This window comes from Mus caroli, unplaced genomic scaffold (assembly GCF_978045245.1).
Source record: "Mus caroli unplaced genomic scaffold, Mus_caroli_1 scaffold_7, whole genome shotgun sequence".
NCBI classification, from domain to species: domain Eukaryota; kingdom Metazoa; phylum Chordata; class Mammalia; order Rodentia; family Muridae; genus Mus; species Mus caroli.
The window spans coordinates 59,744,438-59,772,115 of record NW_028227262.1 but is presented as its reverse complement, the minus strand read 5'-3'; the positions used below and the strand labels follow the sequence as shown (position 1 = coordinate 59,772,115).

General features: G+C 46.5%; 1 protein-coding gene across 1 annotated transcript in view; it reads right to left on the bottom strand.

Annotated features, from left to right (window-relative positions):
- The window catches only part of Chchd6 (coiled-coil-helix-coiled-coil-helix domain containing 6), a 206,493-nt gene that overhangs the window by 159,100 nt on the left and 19,715 nt on the right, over window positions 1-27,678 (bottom strand). The window contains exons 2-4 of the mRNA XM_021164904.2: window positions 27,036-27,258; window positions 24,252-24,321; window positions 22,502-22,646 (exon numbers count right to left, since the gene is read on the bottom strand). Coding sequence (XP_021020563.2) covers window positions 22,502-22,646; window positions 24,252-24,321; window positions 27,036-27,258 — 438 coding nt within the window. The remainder of the gene's footprint in view (window positions 1-22,501; window positions 22,647-24,251; window positions 24,322-27,035; window positions 27,259-27,678) is intronic.

The window sequence follows — 27,678 nt, the reverse complement described above, 5'->3', positions numbered from 1 at the left end:
ATATCAAGGCGATTTGAGGGGGGATGATCTACTCAACAATGATGCTGATACAATGGGATTTCCCATGCAGAAGGATAAAGTGACTAACTTCACACCATATACAAAAACTTAACTCAAAATAAATAATCTCAATGTAAGAAAAATCATAAATCTTAAGAAGAAAACATAGTTGGTAAATCTTTGTGACCTTGTATTCAGAAACAAGTTTTTGATACAGTACTGTCATAGAGTTTCTATGTCTATGAGGAGACACCATGACTAAAGCAATTCTTATAAGAAAAAACATTTAATTGGGGCTGGCTTACAGGTTCAGAGGTTCAGTCTCTTATTGTCACAACAAAAAGCATGATGGCATGGTGTTGGAGAAAGAGCTGAGAGTGCTACATCCAGATTGGCAGGAAGAGAGAGTAACAATAGGCCTGGCTTGAATAGCTGAGACCTCGAAGTCTGCCCCCAGAGACACACTTCCTCCAAGAAGCCAGACCTATCCCAACAAAGCCACACTTCCTAATAGTGCCACTCCCTATGAGCCTATAGGGGCCATTTTAATTCACATCACCATAAATACCAAAAGCACTAGGAAAAGGCTGGGGAACGCAGTAGTAGTAATTTGGATTTCATAAACATTGAAAAGTTTTACGTCTACCCCCAAGAAAGGAGGTGGAGTAAGGTGGAATATTTGCACCTAATAAGAGATTTGTGCCAAAAAAAAAAAAAAGAAAGAAAAAGAATTTCCACTACTTAACTTAGATGTGGTAGCTCACACCTGCAGTCCCAAAACTTGGTAGGTGGAAGAAGGAGGATCAGGAATTTAAGGTCAATAAGCTGATGGGCCTATGAGGTTTGTGAGACTATCTTACCCCTCCCCCAACACACACACAAATTCCCATAACTCAATAATAAAAAGATAATCAAACTGGCAAAGAATCTAAACAGACATCTTTAATGAAGACATACAAATATCTACCAGGCACATTAAAAGATGGTTGCCATCTTTAGAGACATGCAAGGCAAAAACCTCAATGAGGTAACTTTGTACATACCAAGACAGCAATGGCTATAATTTACAAAAGACAAATATTCAAGCAAGCATGTAGGGATACTGAATCCCTCAGAAACTGCTACTGCTACTTTAAAGTGCTAAAGTGGAGGCTGAAGGGATGGCTCAGCAGATAAGAGCAGCAGCTGCTCTTGCAGGGAATCTGGGTTCAATTCCCAGCACCCACATGGCTGCACATGTTTGCCTTTAACTCCAGACCCAAGATATCGTGATTCTCTTTTCTGGTCTTTGAGGAAACAGACAGATATACAGACATAAATATAGCCAAAACACCCATACATATTTTTTAAGTTAAAATTTTTACACGTTATGTACCTACTATAGCAGGTCTTCAAAATATTAAAAATAAAGTTATTATGTTGTGGAGAAATTTTACCATGAAGAAAGATAACTACAGTACATACACAAATGGAATATTATTCAGCTTTGAAAAGGAAGGAAATACTGACTCATGATATAATGTGGATGAAACTTGAAAACAAATTTATTGAAATGAGTTAGTTACGAAAGAACAAAGTGCGTTACACCCTTACAGCAGTCAAATTTACAGAGAGTAAGAAGAGTACAATGGCAGCTGCCAATGATGGGGGGTAAGGGGACAAATGTCATTTATGGCTACAGTTTGTAATGACATTACACATGTGAGTATAACTAATGCCACTGAACCGTGTGCTTAAATCACAAATTTTAGTGGCATTGTTTACCCCAAGAAAAGAATCCTTTAAAAAATTAGGAGCTATAAGCATGTGCCTATAATCTCAGCTACTAGGGAGAATGAGGCAGCGAGAATCTTGTTAAACCCAGGAAGTTCTGGGACCCTTTGGGCAACACAATGAAACCCATCTCAAACATGAACACATTGATGGGTAGAAAGTCACGAATAAAGAACTGTTTCAAGGGACAAGGTACAGTTTTACATTACCCATTCATTTAAAAAAGAAAAAGGCACCTTTATCACCTTAACCAAGTCACCAAATTTAATGTCACCCTTAGTCATACAGCTGGGTTGGCACCTTGACCCAAATCTAGACACAGGGAAAGGTCAGATAAATGCAGAGAGAGATAGTCTACAAGGCCACTGTCCCACACTCTTCAACAATGTTTATATCATAAACAACTGAACAAGGCCTGGACAACCTTCCCATTTGGCTGAAGAACCCAAAAGTTGTAACAATACAAGCTTGTGTGTCCTCTGACCATATCATGAAATTCTGAAGGAACTTCAGCAGACTGGGTGGAGCAGGCAGGAAGAATGTCCATGGCCTGTGCATTAGATATGCAGCATGTCCACTGTGTTAGGAAAGGAGACTCAAGCTGAAGTGTTTAGGATGAAATGACAGGGTATCAAGTCATCCTGCATGACTCAATAGTCACAACACTGATGGAGAGAGACTGGGAGAAAGTGCTGCATGAAGAGGGCAGGAAAGGCACCCAGAGATCATTCCCAACGAGTAACAAGGTTGGTCAAAGATTAAAAACTGTACAAAGGAATAAACAAGAAGAGCTGAGGGTCTCTGCCGAGGAGGCTGGGAAGACAGCAGGGAGGTTGTTCAGGGGGAGCAGTCAGATGCCCACTGCATCAGGAAGAGAAGCAGCAAGAGTCCCATAAGCAAACAAGTCCCACAGGCAAACAAGAAGCAGCCAGAGACTAGGAGAGTGAAGCCTGGCCTCCTCACAGCTGTCCATCCAGGACACGTCACATGATAACCTGAGGGTCACAGCAGACAGCAGGAAAATTGAGCTGGAAGACTTACTTCTCAAGGAGGTAGGGAAAAGAATCTGAGTCTTTTTTTTTTTTTTTCTTATAAAAGAAGGTATTTAATTTGGGGTTCCTTATAGTTTCAGAGGTTTAGTCCATTATCATCATGGCAGAGAGCATGGTAGCAAGCAGTCAATCATGGTAGCTGGAAGGTCTGTATCTATATTCACAAGCAGCAGGAAGAGATAGACTTTGGGCCTGTCTTGGTCTTCTGAAACCTTGAATCCCACTCCTAGCAAATACCTCCTCCAACAATGGTGCACATCATATCCTTCTCGAGTAGCACTATTACCTGATGACTAAGGATTTAATTAGATGAGCCTATGGGATCATTCTTTTTTTTTTTTTTTTTTTATATTTTTATTACATATTTTCCTCAATTACATTTCCAATACTATCCCAAAAGTCCCCCTTAGCGCCCCCCACTTCCCTACCCACCCATTCCCATTCTTTTGGCCCTGGCATTCCCCTATATTGGGGCATATAAAGTTTGCAAGTCCAATGGGCCTCTCTTTCCATTGATGGCTGACTAGGCCATCTTTCGATACATATGCAGCTAGAGACAAGAGCTCCGGGGTTCTAGTTAGTACATCATGTCCTTTCTTAAGGTGACCAGCAAGGGATAGTCTTCTAGGTCCTGCTGACCCTTCTCTATAGGCCAACGCCTACCAACCAACCCCCCACCAGCACCCACACACACACATAAACACACACAGTAGTGCAGCTGTTAGAGAATCAAAGCCAAAGCCCAAAAACACACTGGCAGTGAACTGGCCCACAACCAGTCTTGAGGTGAGCTTGTGTTCATCCCATGGGAACTCTGTACAGACACTTTTATTTTTCCCGATTATTATTATTTATTTATTTATTTATTTATTTTTCAAAACTCTCTGCTGCATCTCCCTTTGGATGTAGTGGACAGCCAACAGGGCAGCATATCATGATTTGATTTGCCGTGAGAAATGAGTTGTAGTTCAACACCACTGTGATTTGTAATGCCATTTACATAATTAAACATAAGACAAGCAGCACAAGAAGGTGGATGTGGTTAATGGAGTTACACAAGAGCTAAAAATAGCAGACAGCTACAGGCTTCAGAGGACACTGGGGTGGCACTTGCTGATGGGGCACTGATGGCCATGGAAAGACTGTCAGTCTGCCAGGAGCATCTTCTGTTTAGCTGAGCCCTCTTAATCAAGACTTTAACGCTCCCCAGACGTGTAACAGCTGGTGGTGGCCTGCTTCACAGGTGACAAACTGAAGGTTATCAGCAGGGCCCCAGAGCTTAGTCAGTCTTAATGTAAGTGCAATACCTTATCGCCTACACCTCCAAACCTGACAGTGAGTTCACCTAACCAGCTTAAATCCAGCAGCACTGGGCCACAATGGCCTTTGCCTTTCCTTTGCATATATCCTTATATTGTGATTCTTCTTCCTCTCCTCCTTCTTCCCCTTTAAAAGCTAAATTAGATCCTGACATTAGATCCAGTGCCTGCAGCTCAGCATCCCTGGGCTCAACTAGCACAGGCCTCATTCCTGCTAGACTTATCGTTCTGTTACTGGAGAGAATTTAAAGTTTGAAGCTCTTACCTCTTCCAGATGCATGGGGTAGCCCTGTGGCCCCACCCTATTCCTACACTACAAAGAGGACCATGGAGCTTCTGCCTTTTCTATCCTGCAGACCCCAAGCAGTAGGCAATGGCTGGGTGAGTAGCAAGCAGGTGAAAGAGCAACACCTCTCTCCATCTTTATACTCTGTAACTTCTATGTTACAAATGAGCCGCCACCTGAGGCCCCAAGGGACAGGGCACATGCTTAAGATGTTCCACTAGCACCCTACAATGTGAGTGTGAAAGAGCATAGGACATTTTGAATGATTCTGAGAGAATGTGGCAAGACACAAGCCTCTGGATCAGAGGATCTTCTCTGGGGGTGGAGAGGTAGAGGTAAGGTAAGCATACAGCAGCATGGCTCTCTGTAGCTCTGCTAGACACTAAGGCATAGTGCTTTAACAGTGCTCTCAGCTCTCCTTTTATAGACTGGATTCTCAGTAGTGGGCATGTTTAACAGAACTACCCTGACCTCTGAAATCTCTACTTCCCCTCCTACTCTTTTACCCAAATTCTAATGTATTTTATATAGATTAATGTGCTCTTCCCCATTCCTGGTCAGAACAACCTATGCTGATATCTCTCATAGAGCTAGGGAGGGATCAGGTGAGGTGGTGCCCCAAACCAGAAGCTCTGTCCTGTTTTGTAGTTGCCACATCCACTTGGCTCTCCAATGTCAACATCTATAGATAGGCATTAGCTACAGCAGAACTTCACTGTACAGTTCTACATGCATCTACTACAGAGGTCAGGGCAGCATCAGTGTCAACCTCAAAATGGGAGTGACACTGTCCCTACCTGACAGAGACTCTAAGGATCAAATAACACATACAAAGCCCAGGATCTAGGCCTGGGGGTACATGGCCACAGATGTACAACACAACCACAAACACCTAGGTGTTGATGAAAAGAAGTCACCAGTGATGACTTCATTCCCATTTCCTAAATTTAATGACAACAGATTTTGATATACTGAGTTTAAAAATAAAGGGGGCTGCTGGTGTTTTTTTTTTATATAGATTAATGGAATGTTCCATTTTTTCAAACCACATAAATATATCTGCATCTAATGAGACAGTTGTGCCTACCTGTCAAGCCTAAATAATCAAGCTGCCAAAAACAGAGTTACAATGACTCAAATGCAGACACCCTGCAGAATCCCTGGGGAGTGCACACCCACAGGGTTTCAGGAGCAAGGGAAAGATACTTCCAGATACCAGCTGTGCACTGCAGTGTCAGAAGTGACTGACCCTCCAGATAGGGTACCAAGTCAGGACTCAGGAGCCTGCAGACACAGGTGACCTTCACCTCCCTCTTGAGACTAGCAAGATGAATACCACTCTGATGCTCTATGGCTGTCATCTCCTTCCCTTGGAGACATAGATCTGCTGCCTACAGCTAGGGAGGCTGCTGTGGAGAACCCTACCCTCCATCCCTGGAAGCTGCTCTCTTCCCCATTCCTGGTCAGAACAACCTATGCTGATACCTCTCATAGTGCTTGGCAGAGCCAGGAAAGCTGGCCTTTCTTTAGGACATTTTCTGCACATACTTAGGAAAGTCTCTCAGATTCTCTTTACAATCTTTCTTCTCCAGGATTTCTGAATATGATAGCTAGCAACCTCTTCTGAGCAAAATGCCAAACCCAGGTAGACTGGCAGGGGCCTTGCTTTCTCATGGTAGCCATCTCCTCTACTGCTGGCCAGCTTCTTAATACGGGTACTGCTCTGAGGCTCAGCTGAAGGTGTCTAACAGTTCATCTCTGGGGTTCGTTCCATATCTAAAGTGGCTACAGATGGAATGTATTTGGAGGTACGTTATCCCTAAGGAAAGACCCTGGGGCTCCTGGCAGCATCACACAGGCAGAAATCAATCTCTTTGTAAACCAATTAGGGGTAGCACACATGCTTTTCACTTTGCAGTGGAGCAGTTAAACAGTCTGCTTTGGAAGGAAACATCAGGAAGAATGTTCCTGAATAATTTTACCTCCTCTCTCCCCAGTTTGCTAAGTCTCAGCACCTTAGCAACAGCTTTGCCATGAGGGAGTGTCCAGGCAAGCACAGAAGTATACAGTCCTGAGAGCTGAACCATGGCTAGCTTTAGGCATCTTCCCCTTGAGGGGGAGTTCTACTGGATCCCACTTCTTCTTTGGCGACTCTGTAACACAACGAACCAGAACTCTAATTGCTAGGATGATTTATGGACTGATATGCATATTAAGTCCCTTCCTTTTTCTACCTGTATTCTAGAAACTGTACACAGAACGTTGGGGGTATCAGCACTGCTGTGGTCAAAGGAATGTGCTTCTCTTCTTCCATCTGGAACTTACATAGCCACACCACTTTCAAGGCAGTATTCTCCCCCATAAAGGCTAAGCAGCAGAGTCCTTCCTCCCTATCCCTGAGGAATGACAGTCACTATGGCAGGCACCTTGTGAGTAACACCAACTTTTAGTGAGCTGGGAATGTATTTATGCTGTGCCCTTGAGACCACTGTAGTACAAGAGCTTGCAGGACAGGAGGACCAAACCCAGATCTCTCTCTTCACCCACTGCTACCTAAAGGACAGTCATGAAGGCTCTGAGCAACTACTAGGAAGCAACAAAGGCATTTAGGCCAAAACAGGTGGGGGCAGCTGATCAGTGTCTTGGAGTGGCTGCCAAGAAACTGAGAAGAATATGGCTAGGACCAGCTCTCTGAGAAAGTCGTCCCTACAGAGACCTTCCATATTTACATGAGACCCCACCCTGCTGTGGAGTTGGCAGCAACCAATTCGGGGCAAGCCAGAGTTATGGTAGGCATGCAGGCCAGCTACAGCATGCTCATAGGAATGTCACAGATGATCTTGCCATGTCATCCTCCTGGAGACTCTCCAGAAGGACACAGAAGAATAGGACTCTTGCCACTAGACCCTGGCTTCTTCAGAGAAATGAGCATCAGTGGCTGTACTGGGAGTCAGCATTAGGATCCTTTAACCTAACTGCTATTCACCACAGTTCAAGTCACCGCTAGGTTAGCTGAGTTCCCTCCATGTCTTCTCCAGGCCTTGAAAAAAAATCTCCCTTGCTGCCAAAACTGGCAGTCCATCCGCCTACAAGAAAGTCAGAATCTGCTTGTTTTGTACAAAGAAGCCAAGAAAAGGCACTTGAAGGATGTCACCAGCTCTTAGAGAAGATGGTGCAAGGAACCCTCTGTCTCCTAACCATCTGTCTGAGGACAAAGTCCACAGAGCCACCCTTAATCCCACCCTAATTTGAGGCATTAGGCTATGAGCAGCCTGGACTACACAGCCCGGGAAAACAGTAACCTATGGTTGATAAGGGAATGACCCAGACGATCCTTCCTCAAACCTCAGCATTTCTCACCCTGCCCCCCATCTAAGCCCAACTGTGCCTCTATTGCTCTGGACTCAAGCCAAGCTGCCACCAGCAACATCCTCAGAAAGAAGCAAACCACAGCAAGAAGAGGGAGCCCATCCTCCAGCCAAGTGCATTACAGGGGCTGGAAGATCCCCTTCTCTGGTTCCCAGGGGCACCACTTGGACTCTTTGAACTGAAGCAAGCCTAGGGCAGCCACAACAGGAGAGTAGAGTTAGCATAATCAAAGGCTAGGAGAGAGGTGGAGAGTCTGCCAGAAGAAAAGGCATCTCTGGCTTCCTAACCAGGTTCAGTGTCTCTAGAATCAGCAGTTACAGACCCACTAAAAGGCATTTGGGCAAGAGGACCCTTGCTCTCCATCCCATTGGATCTCTTGCAGCATTTCAATCGTCCCCACCAACAAGTGGCCCAGGACTGCCACCTAGTGGGCTCTGCTCAATAAGCACGACAGAGAGGGGCCAGACCCCAGAGAGGTTGGGGGTGGATATACAGCAGTGTGACCTCATTCCCAAGATTCAGTGGGATTCTCCCAAGCTGTGCAATAAGCCAAACTTTTGAGAAAACAGTTACCCAGTAGTCAGAGTGAAATTCAGAAAGAAGTCAGTTTATGAGTCTGTCCTCCTTCCCAACTTTTCCCAAGAGCAGACAGCAGCTTCCCTGCCCACACCTGCCCTATGGCAGTACAGGAAAGGAAGTCCATGGAATAGGCACACCAATTCCAAATGCCCTTCTATGCTGCTCCTTCCAGAGATTCCAGGACATGAACTTCTTAGAAAATACTTTACATGGCCATAAGAAGTGGCTCACTGTGGACACAAGAGGTGTTCCCTAGAGGAAGATAGGAACCCAGATCGAGTATGTCTGGTAAAGGGTAGAGGATTGCACAGACCTAGTATACGTCAATGTCCTGGGCCTTCTGCCTCCCTTTGCTTCCTAGCCAGGATGAGATGAGCAACTTAGCTTTGCCATGTCCTTCCACCTGTCTCCTCACTGCCAGAAATACAGCCAGCTATGAGCAGAGACTTCTGAAACCATGAGCCCAAGCAAGCGGTGCCTCCCTTTCAACTGTATCTCTCAAGTACTTGTCACCGTGGCCAGCACAGTTCCTAATGGCTCCTAGAGAACAGAAGCCACACAGAGTTCAGAACAAGATGAATGTGGGAGTCACTGAGGGTGGGGCAGTGAGGAGGCAACAGCAGAGAGAATTTCCATCTGTCCCCAACAGCCATGCCTCCCTCCTCCACTGTGACAGAGCTTCAGCTTGACGCCAGTTAGACACAATTCCTAAATAGCCTATAGCTGAGAGAGGCCACAGGACCGTCCAGCCAACAGGACATGTCTAGAAATGGTGTGCTCAGTTCTGTTCTTGCTTTTAAACTGGCCATGATCTCACCAGGCTCCCCTCCCCACCAGGGAGAGCTAGAGCAACCACCTGGAAGCCACACATGCTGAGGCTGGAAACCCCACTAGCCCAGACCACCAAGCTATGGAAAAAGGTGCTGTGTCTTTCTACTTGTGTCACTCACTGTGCCGCTGGGCTCCCAGTCAATATCCTACCTATCTACTCAGTCCTCAAAGACAATCAGTGTCCCATCTGATCATCACAACTTCCCCTGGGATTGTTGGTGAGCCTCCCACTGATCTTGCCTCCTTCACTCTGAGCCCTCCTCCACCTTGATAAAGACCTACCATAAGCTCCCTCCTATCTCCAACCCTGACTTTCCCCTCTGCTTGAGAAACCTTGTGACTTGAAGGCTCCCTTGCTTGCCCCTTTTAAGTCACAGCTTTCTCAGCTTATGCCCCCAGGCTCTTCAACAAGTTCTCCTCCTCTGATCTTGACTGTAGTGCTGCCGCTCCTCATCCTCAGACCTCCCCCCTCCTCCCTCAGTCTAAGTCCTACTGACCCTCAGGCTTGGTCCAAGTGTCAGTTTCTCAGACCTCAACCTACATTAGGTCCTTTTTGCTACTCTCACTAAGCATTGTCCTCCTCACTAGCATCACTCTTAGCTCAGTTTGTAGTTCAAGAGTGTTTGCTTGTTTTATGTCTGCTTTTCCAAGGGGAGTCTAGGCCACAGCAGAGCAGGTTCTATGTCAATAATGCATGTCCAACACACTAAGACAACAAAGCCCAGATAGACAGCTGCAGCACAGGGAATAACAGAAATCCATGTGAGGACAGTGAAACTCAATGGACAGATTTGTTGGAAAGATCATAGAGACATCTGAGGAGGCATTCATGGAAGTAGAAGCCAAACTGTCTGAGAAGTGAGATCACAGCTTTACCACTGCACCTCCACCACCCTCCATGATAAAGGGACAGGAAGAGGAGGGAGGAACCTAGAAGGGCTGCTTAGGAAAGGATATTGTCTTCAGGAAGGGTGCTAAGTATAAAGAATGGGGCTCTGGAGAGGAGGAAGGGACTAAGTCCAGGATCCAACCCAGGTCACTTGAAGGCAAGGTACCTCAGAAGCAAAGACTTAGAAGCTAGGAAGAGGCTAGGGAAAGGTGTGTGTGGCTGGTGTGGCAGGGAGTCTTTGCAATGGGATGCCAGGAAAGGTTATCTTTCTAGACCCTCAAGGTCTCTCACAACCCTCAGGAGCTAGGCCCAGGTGTAGAGGAGCATCTAACTGAAACACCCAGGCTGAACAGTCAAATGTGGCAGGCCTAGAGGAATGGGATAAAACAACATGCAGAAGCAGTTCTCAACACAAACTTGTCAGACAGGAGAAATGCTCAAGATTAGAAACATTGCAGGCCTTGGAGAAAGCCAGAAAGGAAGTTGGAGGGGCAAGAAGGAGAAAGTGAGCACAGTTTCTGACTTGAGATGCAGTCCAGAAAAAGACGCCCCTAGAATGTGGGAAGGCTCAGTGATGGATCTGGAAAGAGAATCAGGAATGCTGTTGTAGAGCCCCCCTGCTGTCCTGGCTATCAGGACCCAGGGGTCACTGTTGTTGAGGGTTTGTCATCCTGTTATCTTCTGTCACAGTAAGAATGGGGGATCTGTCCCACAGATATCAGCAGTCTAGCAGGCCAACTGGCTCCCACGCAGTACACCCAGAACTGTGAGTCCTGGCTCTGGTCAGAAGGGCTGACACATCACCCCAGCAGTTGAAAAGAAATAGGAGGTAAGCAAAGGGGAGAAAGCAAAGAATTTGGAAGACTGAGTGTGCTTGAGAAAGGAAGCAAGCCTGCAGGCCCAAAACCACTGTGTATATTTGGGATATAGGGGACCTGAGCAGGTACCCTGGGTCAAACACCTCAGACAGGGTGCAGGCTTTCCTGCCACCCCTGACCACCTTGTGTGACCACCACAGGGATACTATACCTGTGAACAGCCAAGGCCCCTGGGCAACAGAGTGTCACCCTGTAACAGTGGATTAAATAAACTTGTGAGGCAGCAAAGCCAGCTCTCCTGAGGGAGGATTAGGGAGGCACTGTGTTGAATGAAGAAAGGCTAAGAAAGGAAAGAAGGAAGCCTGCCACATCCCAGCTGCCGAGTTAACAGTCTTGCTCGTTTCTCATCAAAAACCTCTTCGGCAGAGGTTAAGCACACAATGGCCATAGAGAGCACTGGCCTGGTGTGGCTGCTTGAAATTCCATCCACGCATTGCCGAGTTGTATTTCTATTAATGTCCAGTGTGTGTCAGAGCAGAGATAAGGGCCGACATCATGTCCAACCAGTCAGCTAGAGAATGGGCCCATGTTCAACACTGCCTGACATTGGATGCCTGTGAATGGAGGCCCCACTGCCCGTGTATGCTTTAGCACTGGCTGTCATCACCACAGTGTGGCAGTATCAAAGAGAGCAGCTCAAGGCCAGGTTCAGGCAACCCATTCCACACACCATGAAAGAGGTGCAGACAGGTTAGCTGGGAAGAGGAGTAGGCAGGGCCCAGGAGACCCAGGGGCAGGAATAGGGAGGCAGCCCAGCCCTGGATGGTCCTTCCCAAGTGAAAGGACAATATATAGTCACAGAAGCCTACACTACACCACTAACACTCCCAGGGCATTTCAACCCAAAATCATTAGATCTTTGTCTCTTGCTATCCTCAACATTGACCCCTGTCCCTCAGGTTCCAGCCAAGGGTACCACAGAAGAATGGCAGGGAAGTCCTACTGGGATGTGGCACTGAGAGGAGGGCTGAAGAGGGCAGGGCAACGCAACTGCCAGAGGATGCAGAGGTACCCAGGAAACAGAGCACCCACAACCTCCTTCCTTAGTTAGCTTCACATGGGTCCATGGCTAACAACTCTCAAGTCCTAGTGTCCAAATGGATGCAACCAAGAGTGCCAAGAACCAAAAGCTGAGCCTCCTCTCCAAGTGCTCCAAGATTGAGTTGGGAGCACCAAAGAGAAGTGGATGGTTCTGAGAGAACACAAGACCATAGGAGAGGGGATGAAGTAGGAGGCAAAAATACTCCAGTGTCCTAAAGCAGTTGTCATTGTGCCACTGGAGTGCTGTGCCTGCCCCTTCTTTGCTATATTGAAACAACATGACCTGCCTAGATTCTCTTGTCCCCTTTTAGTCACCTGCTGGTCTTCTCTGCATTTTGAGGAGGTTGGGCTCCATGCTAAGAATTCACTGACCACTTCACCTGACAGAGCAGAGCACAAGGGATGCTTAGAGTCTGGCATTCAGGGTGGAGGCACCCTGGTGACTGCAGGGGAAGTGTGCCACGTGACCAGAAAGAAAGCTGAATCTCAGAGGCAGAACAACAGGCACAGGTCACAGCAATAGTACCTTCAGTCTTCAAGTCAGAGTCCAGAGGTCAGCCACTTCTAAGCTGCCACACTGTAGAAGGTGACTATCACCAGTCACCATATTATCACTTCTTGAATGACATAACCCCAATGTCTTGGTGTCAGAAAGTCCTATGCCCAGCTAAAATGACTTACTATCCCAACCTTCCTTTCAGCCAGAGATGTTCATATGTCAGTTCTGCCAGAGACTTCCTGGATCTTTTCAATAGAAAGTAGTAAAGCTTCATTAGGAAATGGGCTTTAGGACCTTTCTTCTTTCTGAACTAGAAAATGATGTGACAGCCACTCCACATCCAGGAGGAGAGGTACAATGAGGATCAGAAAGAGACTACACCCCCTCTGACACACTAACCTACCACATCTGCCTGGACTATCTGTTCCTGGGTATCTGAAGCACAAGATAAACATGCCCTACTCTTTAAGCCACTAACAAATGGGCTTCTATGACAGCACAACCTCTCTGTATTTGGTGCCCAGGTTAGTATATCAAAACACAAGATGGTGGCATGGTCCAGCCACTGAGTGGACACAACACAGATGAGAATCTAAGATCCTAAGGCTCCTGTTCAGTTGGTTGGTAAGATTAGCAACCTTTTTCAATGCTTTGCCTTCCCGGTAGCCAGCAGTGGCATCTATCCAAGGGGCAAACAGTTTGCTTAAGCAAGAAGGCAAAGGTGGCATTATGCAGTCACAGGGACATTCATACCCAGACTTACCAGCCTCTTAGAGGCAGCACAGACGTGGACACAGGCCCTCCCACCAAGCAAAAAAGCATAAACAGCCAAGATAACAGGAACAACAACATGCAAGGTAAGTGACTTCCACCACAGGAAGAGGGCAGAATGGGCACCTGGGTATCTCTCTATCACTTCACACAGGCAAGGAGGGTGATCTAGTGCTGAAGCCAGCTGTCCCACAAGCTTGGGCTTATGCATGGCACCAATAGCTCTGCTCAAAACACTGCCCAGAGTACCAGCTGGGCCTGGCCTTCCACAAGTCAGAATGTTGTGGAAAGTGAAGAAGGGCATTCCCTATCACTCTGACACCCCTATAGTTGGCAGCTAGTAGCTCACTTCCTTGGAAACCCACTGGATATACAGAGGCAGAGGGCTTGACTGCAACTGTCAGCCTGGTTGGTCTTCAAGAAACTGAAGAGAAAATGCTTCCTTAAGAATTTTCTCCAGGTCCCAGCCTCAGCTGTCAGCCTGCTCATTTGTGCCTAGTGCTAACATAAATTTTCATAGACTTGCAATCTGCTAATTAAAAGTAACGACATTGAGAATGGAACCACAATCAGCCACTTGCCTAACAAAGTTCGCACTAATGAGGACTTGCTGCTTCTGTGGGCACACAGTGGAGGGCACTGAGGTGCCCCCAGACAGCTCTATGAGGCCATGCTGAAGGTGTCTATAACCCTGTGATAGGGGCCAGGCTTGAAGCCCACCCCAAATCCTTACTATTTCATTGGAATACAATGTGCACACTTATGCTACTGAGAAATGGGGCTTCCACTGAATGTGACTCTGAGCAGACCACAGAGCAACAGCTTTCTTAAAACAGGTCCTCAGGATCCCTGCCTCATCCTGGGGAGACTATTGCCCAACTCTGCCTTTCCTCTGTAGAACAACTCAGGCCACCTTATCTACACCAACTCCTGTTCTAACACTTACCCTAGCCTCACTACCTTGTTCTCACACTAACCTCATGGGCCTCTACCAAGGGACCACTAGCTGCCTGGAGGCTGATGGCATGGATGTCATTACCACACATTGATTCAGGTGAGAAATGAGTTTCCCAGGAGAGAAACTGAAACTTCCACCTGCAGGCCTATTGGGCCTGCCTAAGGACATACCCAAGTGACCTATATCAGTAAGAGGACCAGCAATAATATCTCATGTGCCCCAGAATAGCTTGCAAAGGGTCCTTTTTGTTCTGGTACTAGCCTCCCACATGGCCTGGGTGGCAGGTGCTGCTCAGGGTCCAGGGATTCACCTGGGATCACCAACATCAATCATTTTCTGACTGCAGCAAATTCCTGATAGCTATTTCCTACAAGGCTAATAAGCTCAGGGTACCTGCACCCCTTCCCTAGAGATAGCTGATTACCTTCCCAAGCTACCATGGGCTAGAAAAAGAGCACTGTCCTGTATTATTTTACAGATGACGTCCAGGAAAAGAAATATACAGAAAAATAGAAAAAGGTGGCTTGTTATTAAAAAGAAAAACACCCAGCCGGGCGGTGGTGGCGCATGCCTTTAATCCCAGCACTTGGGAGGCAGAAGCAGGTGGATTTCTGAGTTCGAGGCCAGCCTGGTCTACAAAGTGAGTTCCAGGACAGCCAAGGCTATACAGAGAAACCCTGTCTCGAAAAACCAAAAAAAAAAAAAAAAAAAAAAAAAAGAAAAACACCCAATAGAACTGTTAAGTAGAAACGAGAGTTTTGGACTAAACTCAAGTATGGACCATGCTAAAAAGAAAATGGAGTCACTCAAGCTAAAGTTCCTTACTGTCAAGCTGAAAGTAAGCTGTTTATCCAACCTTCCCAGAAATAGGATTAGAAAGAGAACAGCGAAGCTTACACACAGACCAATATGAATCAGTCTGACCACAAAACTCCAAATCCTTACACAAAACACAGTACTCTCAAGTGATCTATCTGTCCTGTCTCCCTGTCCTCACCTTAGAAAGAAATGGCTGGCATAGTGCAACCAGTCTCCTTTTTGAATCTGTTTCTACTGCCTTCAGAAAATCTTTCTGGTCAGACTGCTCAGACCCCCTTTACAGCCATTAGAATACTAGTCTACTTCATGGAACACATACAGTGTTGCTCAGTTCTAAACTGAAAATAAAGCCAAGTATGCTCTTTCAACCAGTGTTAGAATTTGGTCATCTGACAGAGCCAAATTTAGAGATGACCAAGATGTAAGAACTATAGCATCTTCTGGATGCCTGTGCTCAGAGGATGTGCAGAAAAGGGTGGCACAGTATATGTTGGAGGGGGGACACACAGAAAAGGGTGTGTATTTAATGGAGGAACACTTTTTGCACTATATAAAATGGCAAGAGAAGCAAACTGGAGTGAAAGGGGAGTTGGGGCTGTCCCCACACAGATCACTTCTTTGTCTCCAGAGAAACAATAAATACTCACTGAAAAGAAGACCTGGGCTCAGACACCAGCCAACACAAAATCCTCCCACTACAAAACTGAGGCCACCCAACTCCATGTTTCTTTACAGATAAAAAGACTAAGGCTATACAGATGGCTTTGTGGTGAAAAACACTCCCTACTCGATTAGGTTCAGAATTTAGATCCCAGCACCCATATCAGGTGGCTCACAAATGCCTGTAACTCTAGATCCAAGGGCTCTGATATCCTTTTATGACCTCTGCAGGTTTCTGCACATACACACAAGTTCTTCATTTTCAATCTCTCCCTCTCTCCTTCTCTTCTGCTCTTCCTCTCTCCCTCTCTTGCTCTCGCTCCCCCCCACACACACACAAATAAGTTTTTTTTTAATTTTTTTTTTAAATCAAAAGATTGAAAAGACTGGAGCCAAGGAACTGGGTACTCAGGGATACTTTTAAGATTAAAAGCCCAGCTGGATGTAGTTCCCAGGCCTGAAATCTTAGTAGTCTGGAGGCTGAAACAGGAGGATTGCTACAACTTTGAGGCCAGTTGGGCTACACAGTACATTCCAGAGACCAGGTCTCCAAAAGCAGAAAAACAAAATAAAATCCCCAGAGGTGAGCACTGTGGGTCAGTTTTTCTGCAATACAGTAAAATCCTGCCATGGGGCTCTTTTGATATGGCCTCTGATCCAAGAACAGTCCAGGCGTATTTTAGTGTCCTAAACACTACAAAAGCAAGCAGAGATTGTGTATGGCCTGTAAAGCTGGGAGTATTTCCTCTCTGGATCTTAACAGAAAAAAAAAAAAAAAAAAAAAACACAAGCAGCCTCTGATCTGATTTGATCTAAAGACCAGGCTCAACAACAAAACAAACAAAGATTTAAGGACTTGAAGGACAGAAGAGAGGAATGGCAAGGCTGTTGTCCCAGTTTAACCTTTTATCTGCCATCTGGGTACCAGCAAAATAGACATAGATGGGAATTCAAGATCTCAGGAAGAGGCCTAGTTGTAGACAAGACCACCAAGGTGCTCAGTTAAATGTTATCCCAACTTCAAGACATGAGGCCTGAATTCCTCAAACCCACTTGTCCTGCTTCCTGGCAAATAAAGCTTAAAGTCTACTAAGTCACTGGTTAACAATCAAATAAACATCTTCTTAGTTGGTTTTCTTTTGAACTTTTTTTTTTTTTTTTTTTTGAAACAGGGTTTCTCTTGTATAGCCCTGGCTGTCCTGGAACTCACTCTGTAGGCTGGCCTCAAACTCAGAAATCCACCTCCCTCTGCCTCCTGAGTGCTGGGACTAAAGGCGTACGCCACCACGCCCGGCTCTCATGAACTTTTATTTACATGTATTCATTCTCTGTGTGTCTGTACCACGGCACACATGTACAGGTCAGGAGACAATTTGCAAGAGTCAGCTCTCTCCCACCATGCGGGTCCCTTGAGATGAACTCGGGTCATCAGGCTTGCAGCAAGCACCTTCCCCTACCACCTAACTGCCCTCCCATTGGGATACGGTTTTGCTACACAGTAGCAACTTGTAGTTCCAACTAACCTCAAACTCAAGGAAATCCTTCTACCTCGGCCTCCTGAATGCTGGGATTAGAGTGCAATAAAACACACCTGTCCCTGATTTGGGGTTGCTGCTGCTGCTGCTGCTATTGTTGTCTGAAAGTGCTAAAACTTTGTATTGCTATCCATCCTAGCTGTGATAGCTGTGATAGGCACCTGCTTCCCACTCTCAGCAGCAGGCCTCAATGAGACCCTAAGGACAGCTGGGCAGCTTAACCAGTCTTTGCTACTTTGAGGATTCTTCTTTTTCCTCCCAGTTTCACTAGGATAGGAGAGAAAGGAGGATGGGGGTGGGGGTGGTGGGAGGGGGAGGAGGAAGGGAGGGAAGAAAAGAGAGAGACAGAGAAAAAGAGAACCCTGAATTTAAATTCTTCTTGTTTCTTCTTTAAACATGACTACTAACAAACTGTAACCAACGTCCATAACCACCACCAACCCTGCCTATTGGGGCCCTAGCATTTATATACCCTCTGCAAAGTTCTCAGCATTCCAAACATCACACCATCACAGAAACTATCTGCAGCTGGCAAACCTATGCCTCAGCTGGATCAGGAGGCAAATCATAGTCAGCTGCTTTAAAGCAGCTCCACATCCCCATACCTGGCACTAGAAGGAAGGCACATTATTATAGTGTGTGTGTGTGTGTGTGTGAGTGTACATCCCCATACCTGGCATTAGAAGGAAGGCACATTATTATAGTGTGTGTGTGTGTAAGAAACCAAAATTCCAAAATTGTCACTACAGGGCAGTAGCCTTCCAGCTCTGCTGTTCATCAGTCAATCATTGTCTGTCTACCTGCTGAGTGAAGAGACCAGCACACCACCACACAGCTCTTACTCTCCAATGGTTCGTCTGCAGAAAGGCCTACAAAACTATAGGAGGGAGATATTTGGGAGAAGGGTTAAAACTTCCTGCCACATTAACTTTGGAAAACTGCAACTTAGAGCCTTTCTTAATGTTTTCCTCACATCGTAAGCTAGAGATTCACACAGCTTATTATGTGGCAGTTTCTGGAAGCATTCAAACAATGCAAGAACTGCGATAATGACCAAAAGAACCTTCTTATCTGAGGAGTGGACAGAACAGCCAGTATATAGGTGAACTCTTAGGCTTAGACTGGCCATCTGAGAATGGAATGGCCCACCAACTCCGAGGACCTCCGAGCCCATGGCTGGATTTGGAACTGAGTACTTCCCAGAGTTGATTCTGAGCTCGTTCCTTCTGTATCCTGTGAGGAGAAATGCCCCTCCCGAGCTCTCTCTCAACCTTCCTGAATGTTATTGCACAACGGGCTTCAGTGGCCTCCCTGCCTGCTGCACCTTCCACTCTGGCCAGAGAATCCACCCTCCTTACCAGCCTTTGTCTCAGGCTCATTCACCCCAGCATCCTTCCTCTTCCTCACCTAGCACCTTTAACAATTCTTCAGACCCAGTTCAACTGTCTCCTTTTCTTAGAGGCCTTCCTCATCCTCCAGAAGCTCATCACCTTGCCTCTCCGGCATCTTCCAGTCCCTCCTTTCAACTTTGCTGTGCCCCTCAGGAGAATCTGTCACTATCCTAACAAATATAGCTGCTTAAGCACAGGAGCTGCCTATTTATCTCCATCGAGTAGAAAACTAGCTCAGTATCTAGAATGTTATGGAGAGAGAGAGACACACACACACAAAAGATCAGGAAGAGGGGAGGGAGGGAGGGAGGGAAGAAGGAAGGTTTCTATTGTGTGTTGGGTGCACTGAGATCTCTCATACCTATTAATCCCCACCTTGAAAGCAGCAGGCAAAACTGTGATACCACTCTGCCAGGACTTCATGTCTCTATCCACTATGTCTCAGAAGACTCAGCTCCCCAGACCATTTCACTTTCACCTGTCTCTACCAGAGTGTTTGACTTGAATTCCAGACTTCCTCCACAAACACCAAGGAAGTCTCAGCTCACATAGGCCCCACCAACACTCATGGCCTTCATTCACAATAGAGCTGGGTCTGAACCCAGCTGCAAGGGCAGGAGCAGGTGTGGCACACAGAACTAACTGGTCATTACTGCTGCATTAGATGGGAAGTGTTAACACTTGTCAGCAGAATCAAGTTATAAAACGTATTACCTTTCCTTCTCATTAGTTTTATGAAACTTTTCCCAATAATGAACTCAATCATTCCCTCATGCAGAAGAGGATGAAAAATCAATACTATAAAACTGAGAGGGAAACAGAGAGGGCAGAAGAGTGCATCAAATACCTGATGCCTCTCATTAAGTCCAGACAGGGCAACAGACCCAAGGGTGTAGGACTTAGGGACACTGAGTCACAGAGGCACTAAGGAGACTTGGGAGCTAATTCACTCCAGCAGTCACTAGGTGTGCCTCAGACCCACACACATTTCCAGACTACCAGGCCACCAGAGCTCTGCCTTGAAGGCTGCCAATCAATCCCTAGCCTTTCAGCACTTGTACGCAGGAAGCATAGAAGGCATGCATGAGGGAAAAAATCTCCATACTTAGTTCAAGTTTTTTTCTCCATCTTTTTTCTTCTCATTTAAATGTTTTTTCCTCTCATTTAAATGTGCCATAGTTAAAACTCTCTCCACTGAACGCACTTGCCAACCCTACCCATCCATAGCAAGCTGCTTCCTTTGCACTGATGGCAACAGCACCTGCCCAGCACTTTAACTGCTGACACAAAAAGGGGCCTTAGTTCCCTTCTCCTACAGGTGGCCGCAGGTCTCCAGAACCAGCTACTATAGCATCTCTTCTAGACAGTTCCATGATGCACTTGCCACAGGTCCTCGTATAAGAGGTGCACCTGCTGCAGCACTGCCTACAGAAACCAACTCCAGCAAACTCAAAAAACAGTGAACTGATAGCTCTCAGCAAATGACATGATCTTCAAGATTGCAGGAGGACCAGAGCGAAAACAAGTGTACCCTAGAGTGGTAGGAGAGAGCAAAAGTCATAGCCTAACAGCATAAGGGGCCTCACAGCCCACCTAGGCTACAATAAATAACTGCCACCCTGGCCTCCCACTCTCCCTGTGTACTCAGTTCAGACAAAAGTCCCTAGGAAGGGGCTATCTATCCCTGGCTGAACTTGGAACATATGCCCAGATCTAGCTTCCACAGAGGCACTGAAATTAGAATCTTACTGAGACCGAAACCACAGGAGACAGGAAAGCTCCTGAAAGAAGATCTGAACTCTAGTCATAAGGAGAAAAAGATGTTGAGCAGCCAAAAGTAGAAGTGCCTACAAAAGTAGATAAAATATTTTCAGCTTGAAGGGACTTGCTCTACTATTCCCTGGAAATAGTTTGCAGAGGGCGTTATCCATCTAGGAAGCTGGGAGAAAGCTGGTAGGGCACATTTGCTTCATCCTAAGGTAGCAATTCATTACCAAGCACACAAAAATCCAACACCTGCACCCAGGAGCACTCAGTCCTTCCCACATTTCCCCTAGAGACAGCCAGAAAGCAAAGACAGGAGGGAAGGCTGTCTCCTTTGCAGGTGGAGGGAAGAGAGGCTGTCAACTCCCTTCACTGTAATTATCACCTTCAGGTGAGAATGAAGCAGACGGCATGCTCTGCTCTACAACTGTCCCAAGTAAACGACACCTGCCTTGCTCAGTCCATGATTGACCTTATATCTCTGTAAAGTGATCTTCTGTATTACTAGCTGTCAGGCTGCCTGCAGGAAGGTGACAACCTGCCTCTCTGCAGACACCCTCTTCTTCGGGAAACTGTTCTAAAAACTGCTCAGATTCTGTTGTAAAAGCACAAGTCAGACAGCCCATTCCCATCCTTATAACTATTAGAATGTCTCTACTGTTTTAGAGGCATTGAGGGTTGCTTTGTTGTTAGCTCATCAAGTCACCCAAAGCCTTCCATAATCTGACTTCAGGCTTTGACCGTCTCCATCCTGTATCCTACCCATCTTCCAGGGAGAAGGTCAATGTCATTTCTGCCTACCAGCAGGTCACAACAATCCCAAATAACTCATCTCTGCCACTTAACACTGGACTTGAACCATCTGGCCTCTTTCAAACTTCTATCTTCTCCCCAGTTCTGAGAGCCAGGAGCTAAAGGCTTATACCTTCCAGAGCATTTCACCCACTGTGTGCTTCCCACAGCTGTGTGACTATTAGGTCTGTTAGCTTATCTCATCCCAGAGTTATAATCTCACCCCAATTTCTGCAGTCTTCTGTGTGCATAGGCTGCTGACCTAATAACTGAGGCAAAGCTGCCCCTAGTCTGAAACCCATGGTCTCCAAAGCAATTGTCATTAGATGCTGCCAACAGCCAGACTACCCCACTTGCCATCAGCCTGGGTCTGTCTGTCCACTTCTCAATCATGGCAATGAAAGGATCCTAGTTGCAGATAGCACAGTCTCCTTAGTCCCTCTGTGTTTGAATGTTAGCCCTGGGTGCCCAGTACAATTCAGACCAATGGAATGGAAGACCAGTGCTGCTGGGAAACCTGTCCTTGCTGACACAGACAGGCTGGCACAGATTCTCTTCTGCTGCTCTTCTGTTGTAATCATGAGGTGGCAGCAGCTATCATGGAACTGTAGCAACAGTCATCCTAAGTGTGGCTGGTTGACTGGGGAAACAGTGGAAAGGAGGAGTGCCGAATCCCTGATGATGCCAGCAGCTGCTGAACTGGCCCACCGGGTGCTCCTAGACATCTCACTTGTAAAATAAACTCTGCATTAAAGCTGAAGAATCCTGACTAACAGCTCCGATCAATTAGATGCATTAATAACAGTATCAGCAGTCATAGCACTCCTTCATTGTTTCCCAGCTCCTGCTAAGCCCTGGGTAGCTATTATCTCTGACCCCTGGGGCAATCCTGTGTGTGAGCATCATGATCTTCCAACAAGGCTCAATGTGCTGAAGCTGTAAGCAAAGGGCTAGGCTTTGCACCTGGGCTGCCTTGCTGTGAAAATGATGCTCTTGGTATCATACACTGCATGCCCCCAAACCCCACCCTATACCCTCTCAACACACACAGCACTGCAACCCTTACACCAGTGATAGCTATGACAAATGAGACTCTCAATCCCCCATGGCTCTAGAGGCCTGAAGCCACAAGAATAGACTTTGACAAGGTGGCAAAGCAAACCAGTGAGTCAAGAGTCCGAAGACTCCAAATTGCCAGTGCCTGGAAAACACCTCAAAGCCACAGCTGATGTAGCCAGCTGCTGCCCATTCCTGCATACACTGGCAGACAGGCCAGCTCTGAAAGACACACTCACTAGTCGAGCTGACTGCTGTTGCTCGTGGGTGAGGCTGGCCTTCTTCTTGGGCAGGGATGCCTTCAAGTGCTTCTCAGCTGCCTCTTTCTCCTTTTTTGCCACCCTGACCATCTCATCCTGGACTGCCAACTGCTCCTGTTGGAACCTAGGCCAGAGAGAAACAGAGAGAAGCTGATGCAGAAGGCATGGCTAGAAGAACATGGGTAGGAAAAGACCTGCCTGCTCACTGTACCTGTCTAAGCAGGGGTGGGGTTTCTGGCCCTTGGCTGCCTAGAACAGAATAAGAAACCATAAGCCAATTCTTTCACCTGAGTGGAAGCTTCAGTGACAGCCCCCTAGTCAAGGGACAATGACATTTAGGACAACTCAGATCAGGAACAGGAGAGCTAGCCATAGGCAAAGAATGAGTGTCCAGGCAGGGCTGAATCCCATGTGAGCCATCCTTTCAAACAAGTAGGCAGGGTGGGGTATGGCATTCTTGTTTGGCTGAGAGCCTGAAGGTTTTAGACAGCAGCTCTTTTGAGGTTTAAACACCTAACTTTGTCTGGAGTACAATCGTAACCTTTGACCTATTCTGGCATTCTGCTAGTGTATCACAGCAGATAAAAGCTAGGAGGACTAAGATGCCCTCTGTGTTGTTCATAGAAGTGAAATAGCGCAAGCAGCAAGCAGCAAGGTCATGGTAGAGAAAAGGCCACAGCATCATGAAAAGCTATACCACAGCTTCAGTGCTAACTTGGATTTATATGTAACAAGTTGAATCTAAAAACTGAGAATGAACAAACAATCTGATTAGCAATAAATGTGCTTGAAAGCAGGTGTAACTAATGGAAAGTAATTATAATAAAAAGTAAGCAGCAAGATATGAAAATGCCTAGGACGTTAATATAAACAAGTTAAGGTAAAGACATTGACTGCAAGAGACACCCAGAAGAGCCACAGCAGTTGCACTGAGATAATGAGTCTATGGAGATTTGTTTTTATTTTATGTAGTTTTAAAAAATCTTTTATCAGCATGTATTACTTTAAAATTGCTAAAAGTTACTGAAGGGAATGGGGAAGTTGTATATTCCTGGAGATACCACTGGGATACAGGAGGGTAACTTTTGAGACCATGAGTCTTTACCTAGGGTTGTTGTGCTGGAGGGCAAACCCCCAGCAAACTGGGCCCTGGGACCATAGAGAGGCCATTTCCTCAAAGACAATGAGGAAGCCCATGCATAAAGAGCACAGAGGGCAGGTACTGTACTTACCCCTGACTATGCCTCTATTAAGAACACCCTCCTCTGCAGTGATTTCTCTAGGTAACAACTAGTGGGTCAAAAAAATCAGAAAGCTGGCCTAAACATAAGGGGCCTCTGTGCCCTAGGCACTTTTCTACACATCCTAGGGACAGAGAAAATGGTACTGTTTCATGACAGTTGTGAGCTCTCAAGATCATGGCCTGAGTTGGCAGGAAGTTTATCAGGCAAGCTCCACTTCCTTCATTCTTCCAAGAACCTGCCTCCTCAATTCTGGATTTTAAGGATGGATTTTTAAGAATCCATCTCTGGTAACCAATTCCCTTGTGCCCTTTCCAACGGACCAGAGCCACCATGGCATTGTTTCAACACAAGCCAACATTAAAAACATGAGGCATTGTGCTCCAGGGAGTTGGGGGGGGAGTGTTGGGGGAGGGGGCAGTGTATACCTGGAAGAAGTCAGCTTTGGGGGTTGGGGGCAGCAAGGGGATACAGACTCTTGGGCTTACTTCTTAAGATCCTCCTTCACTGCAGAGGACTGCAGACCACCACCACTCTCTGCACTGGGCACTTTAACGTCTGCAATGGAACCAGAGGAAAAGGGCCAATTAACAGCACCCAGGATTGCCAGGACTGACAGGACACACACACAAACACACACATCAATCAATATACTTCCTCAGGAAACCACACTCTGCATGTCCCCAAGGAAAAGCATGCCCCATGGACAGACTGCAGAGTTCTAGAGGCAGATAGGAGCATAACCTCAAATCAACCAGTGTGCAGAGCCAAATGACAGGAGGCTGCTCTGACCATAGGTTCTGCAGCAGGACACCCTCAATGTGGGGCTGGCAGCAAACCACCTGAGTGCTGCCCTTCAGGTTCACCATTACATGTCCCACATTTGTTAGCACTCAGAGACTACCTCCTAACCCACAAGCCAGAGATGGCTGAGGGTAATCACTCTCTGTCATGTATCTGCAAGAGGAAGGCAGAGATGCTTGTATCCTGTTTCTTTTGGAACCTGCCATGGTTTGAATGCTTGCCCCTCTAAAACTCAAGATGGTCTAACTACACTCTAACAACAGTAAGAGGCAAGGTCTTTAGTAGTAATTAGGACTAGAAAGCTCCCTACCATGGATGGTATCATTTACTTTGTAAGATGATGGAAAGCCTTCAGCTCTCACACTTGTTCTGTCCTCCATGTGATGTCCTATGCTGCCTCAGGGCTCTACCCAGTTCCCATCAGCAATAAAGCCCTGACCAAATGCTGCCCTTTGATTCTGGACTTCCCAGCCCCTTGAACTATAGACAAAAATTGACTTCTTCATAAATTATCTCATCTATGGTATTTAGTTACAGTAACTGAAAAGAATATCCATTTCTACAGATGCTGGTGTGGCACTCTCTATTAAACCTATTTTATTTCTAGAGTTATCTAGAACTATTGGGTTGCTAGGGACTTCTCTTATGATGACCCCTTCCTTTGTAGTCTGCTATGGTGGCTGAAACCTCTGCATCTCGATGACTTTGGCTCTTGCAACTGAGCAACCATGTGAGGGAATGATTTAATTTTAACGGTGTTTTCTAACTTTGTTCTATCTAACATAAAGGCAAAAAACTATGCTTAAAAGGTACCTTAAAATCAGCCCATTTTAAGTTGGTTCATTTCTGTTGAATCTTTTTTTTCCACATTCAGAAACTTAAAATACACTATACAAAATATTTTGTTATTGCTAAAACTAAGTGACAACTAAAGTCCCATTATTCCTTTCAAACAGCTGAAACTAGTCAGTGCATATTCTCCAAAGCTGAGATAACAATACACTGTGACAATCTCATTTTCCCATAGTTCTCTCCCTCTTCAGTTAATCTGCTTATTAAAGTTCACTGGGTCAAGCTAGACCCCTTTCAGTCTCTCTCACCTCTAGGGCAAAGAATTCCTAGGGAAAAGGCATGCTGGGTACAGAATTCCTAGGGAAAAGGCATGCTGGGTACAGAATTCCTAGGGAAAAGGCATGCTGGGTACAGGATGGGGATGGGGACTGGGAGGCTGAGCTTATTCAGTCCTTTAAGGTCCAGAGTGAAATTCAGGCTCTGATTGGCTCTAAGGCCTGTGAGAAGCCCTGAGGCTTACAACACAATGGAGTAGTGTCAGAGCCCTCTAGGCCCTGTTGAAGGTGACCACAGCCAATGTCTCCCCTTCCTTTGTACTTTGTAGTCTGAGAAAGCAAACTGCTTCTACTTCCTCACCAGCCCAGGCTGTAGCCCAGCTCTAAGTCTCTGCTCCTACTGTTCACCTGCCTGAAAACCCCACCCACCACAGCCCTGTCTTCCCATATGCAGGCAGCCTCTACCTCACATAAGGAGCCTGTTCTTACCACCCCTGGCCTTAGGCAGCTGGTATGAGCTTCTGATGTGACATGGTGATGCCATGTCATGAGCCCCAGGGTGAATATATGGACTCTAATCAGAGCTGTGTGCACTCTCAGAGAGGGGGCTGGCTACTGCCTTGTGTCCCAGCAATGCTACTGGACAAAAGTGGACACTCTCAGTCTCTAATACAATCCTCTAAGAAAATGGGTAGGAAGAGCAGCAGCAACTGGAGGCCATGCCAAAGCTCCCACAGGGGCTACCCTGGGCAGAGTCTGCCTTCTGCAGTTGTTTACTTAAAAAAACAAAACTAAAAACAAACACAAACAAAAAATAAATCCTAAGTAACAGACCAGATTCTCACAGGGATTCACTGACTAGAACGGCAAGCACTCCAAAGCCTTCTGAGTACCATCCCTACTGTTCCTCGAAGCCTTCTCTTCAAGGCTTTTTGCTTCTCTGTGTTTGCTACATAAGCAATTGCTGGGGAAGAGCTCAACAAAATAGCACAGCTCCACTGTGGCCAAGGTGTCTTGGAAGGGTTGGCTCAGGGTGTCTGAGGCCAGTATCAGCACCACTCACTACTGTACCTCAATGGCCTATTTTCATATGCCTCATTCTTTGACTGGCAGCTAAGATAGAGCTGCCACAACTGAGTGACAAACACTTCTGCTTCTTCTGCATCCTGAAAAGCAGATGGCTTCCTACCTGAGCTGTCACACCACTACCTTCTGCCTCGTCTTTTATATGTGCAGACATGAAAACACTGCAGAAAACAGTCTGGCCACATTATACAAGCTCTAACTATGGTGCAGCCTATACCACACCAGACAGTGTCTGCTGCACAGAGGGCAGTGACTCACACGATTCAAGAGTAAAGGCAAGCCTAGCAGTAGCCAGGCATATCTCTCCCAACATACCTGTCAGAGGGCCTTTACAGGTGCCTCCTGGCGGGCCATGTACAGAGGATGAAGGAGCAGTAGGCACAGGAGTGGTAGGTGCAGGGACAGTGGGCACAGAGATGGTTGGTTCAGGGACAGTGGGCACAGGAGCAGAAGATGAAGGACCAAAACCAGGAGCCAGCTGTTCCCCTGCTGAAGGCTGGCTGCAATCCTTCATGCGGTTCACAACACTTTCAGACAGCTTTGGGAAGAAGGGAGGAATAGGAAAAGTTACATCATAGAAACCTTGAAAATTCATGTCCCAGAACTACTGAGGTTTTCTGAAGACCAGCCCCAGCAATAGAATTCTACTCAAGAGCCTCTCATGGTGGCTCAATGCTAGCCCACCAGGAATCCCAAGCCCATCCCAGGAAGGCCAGCTGGGCTCTGCAGCTTCTTCTCCCATCTTGTCACCCCCTAGACACACCGTACCCTGGGGTCACATGACTCAAATCCCTCCCTTTTGTGCACTCACTCACACTGACCCTCTCAACCTCACCAGCCCCCATGGCCACTGCTGCTCATCATCAGTGCTCCATTCAGGGCAGATCCATGTTCCCTTCCCAGGAGCTTTCGGATGCACTCGGGTGAAGCTCCAGCTCTCTCACCCCTGTGCCCACTG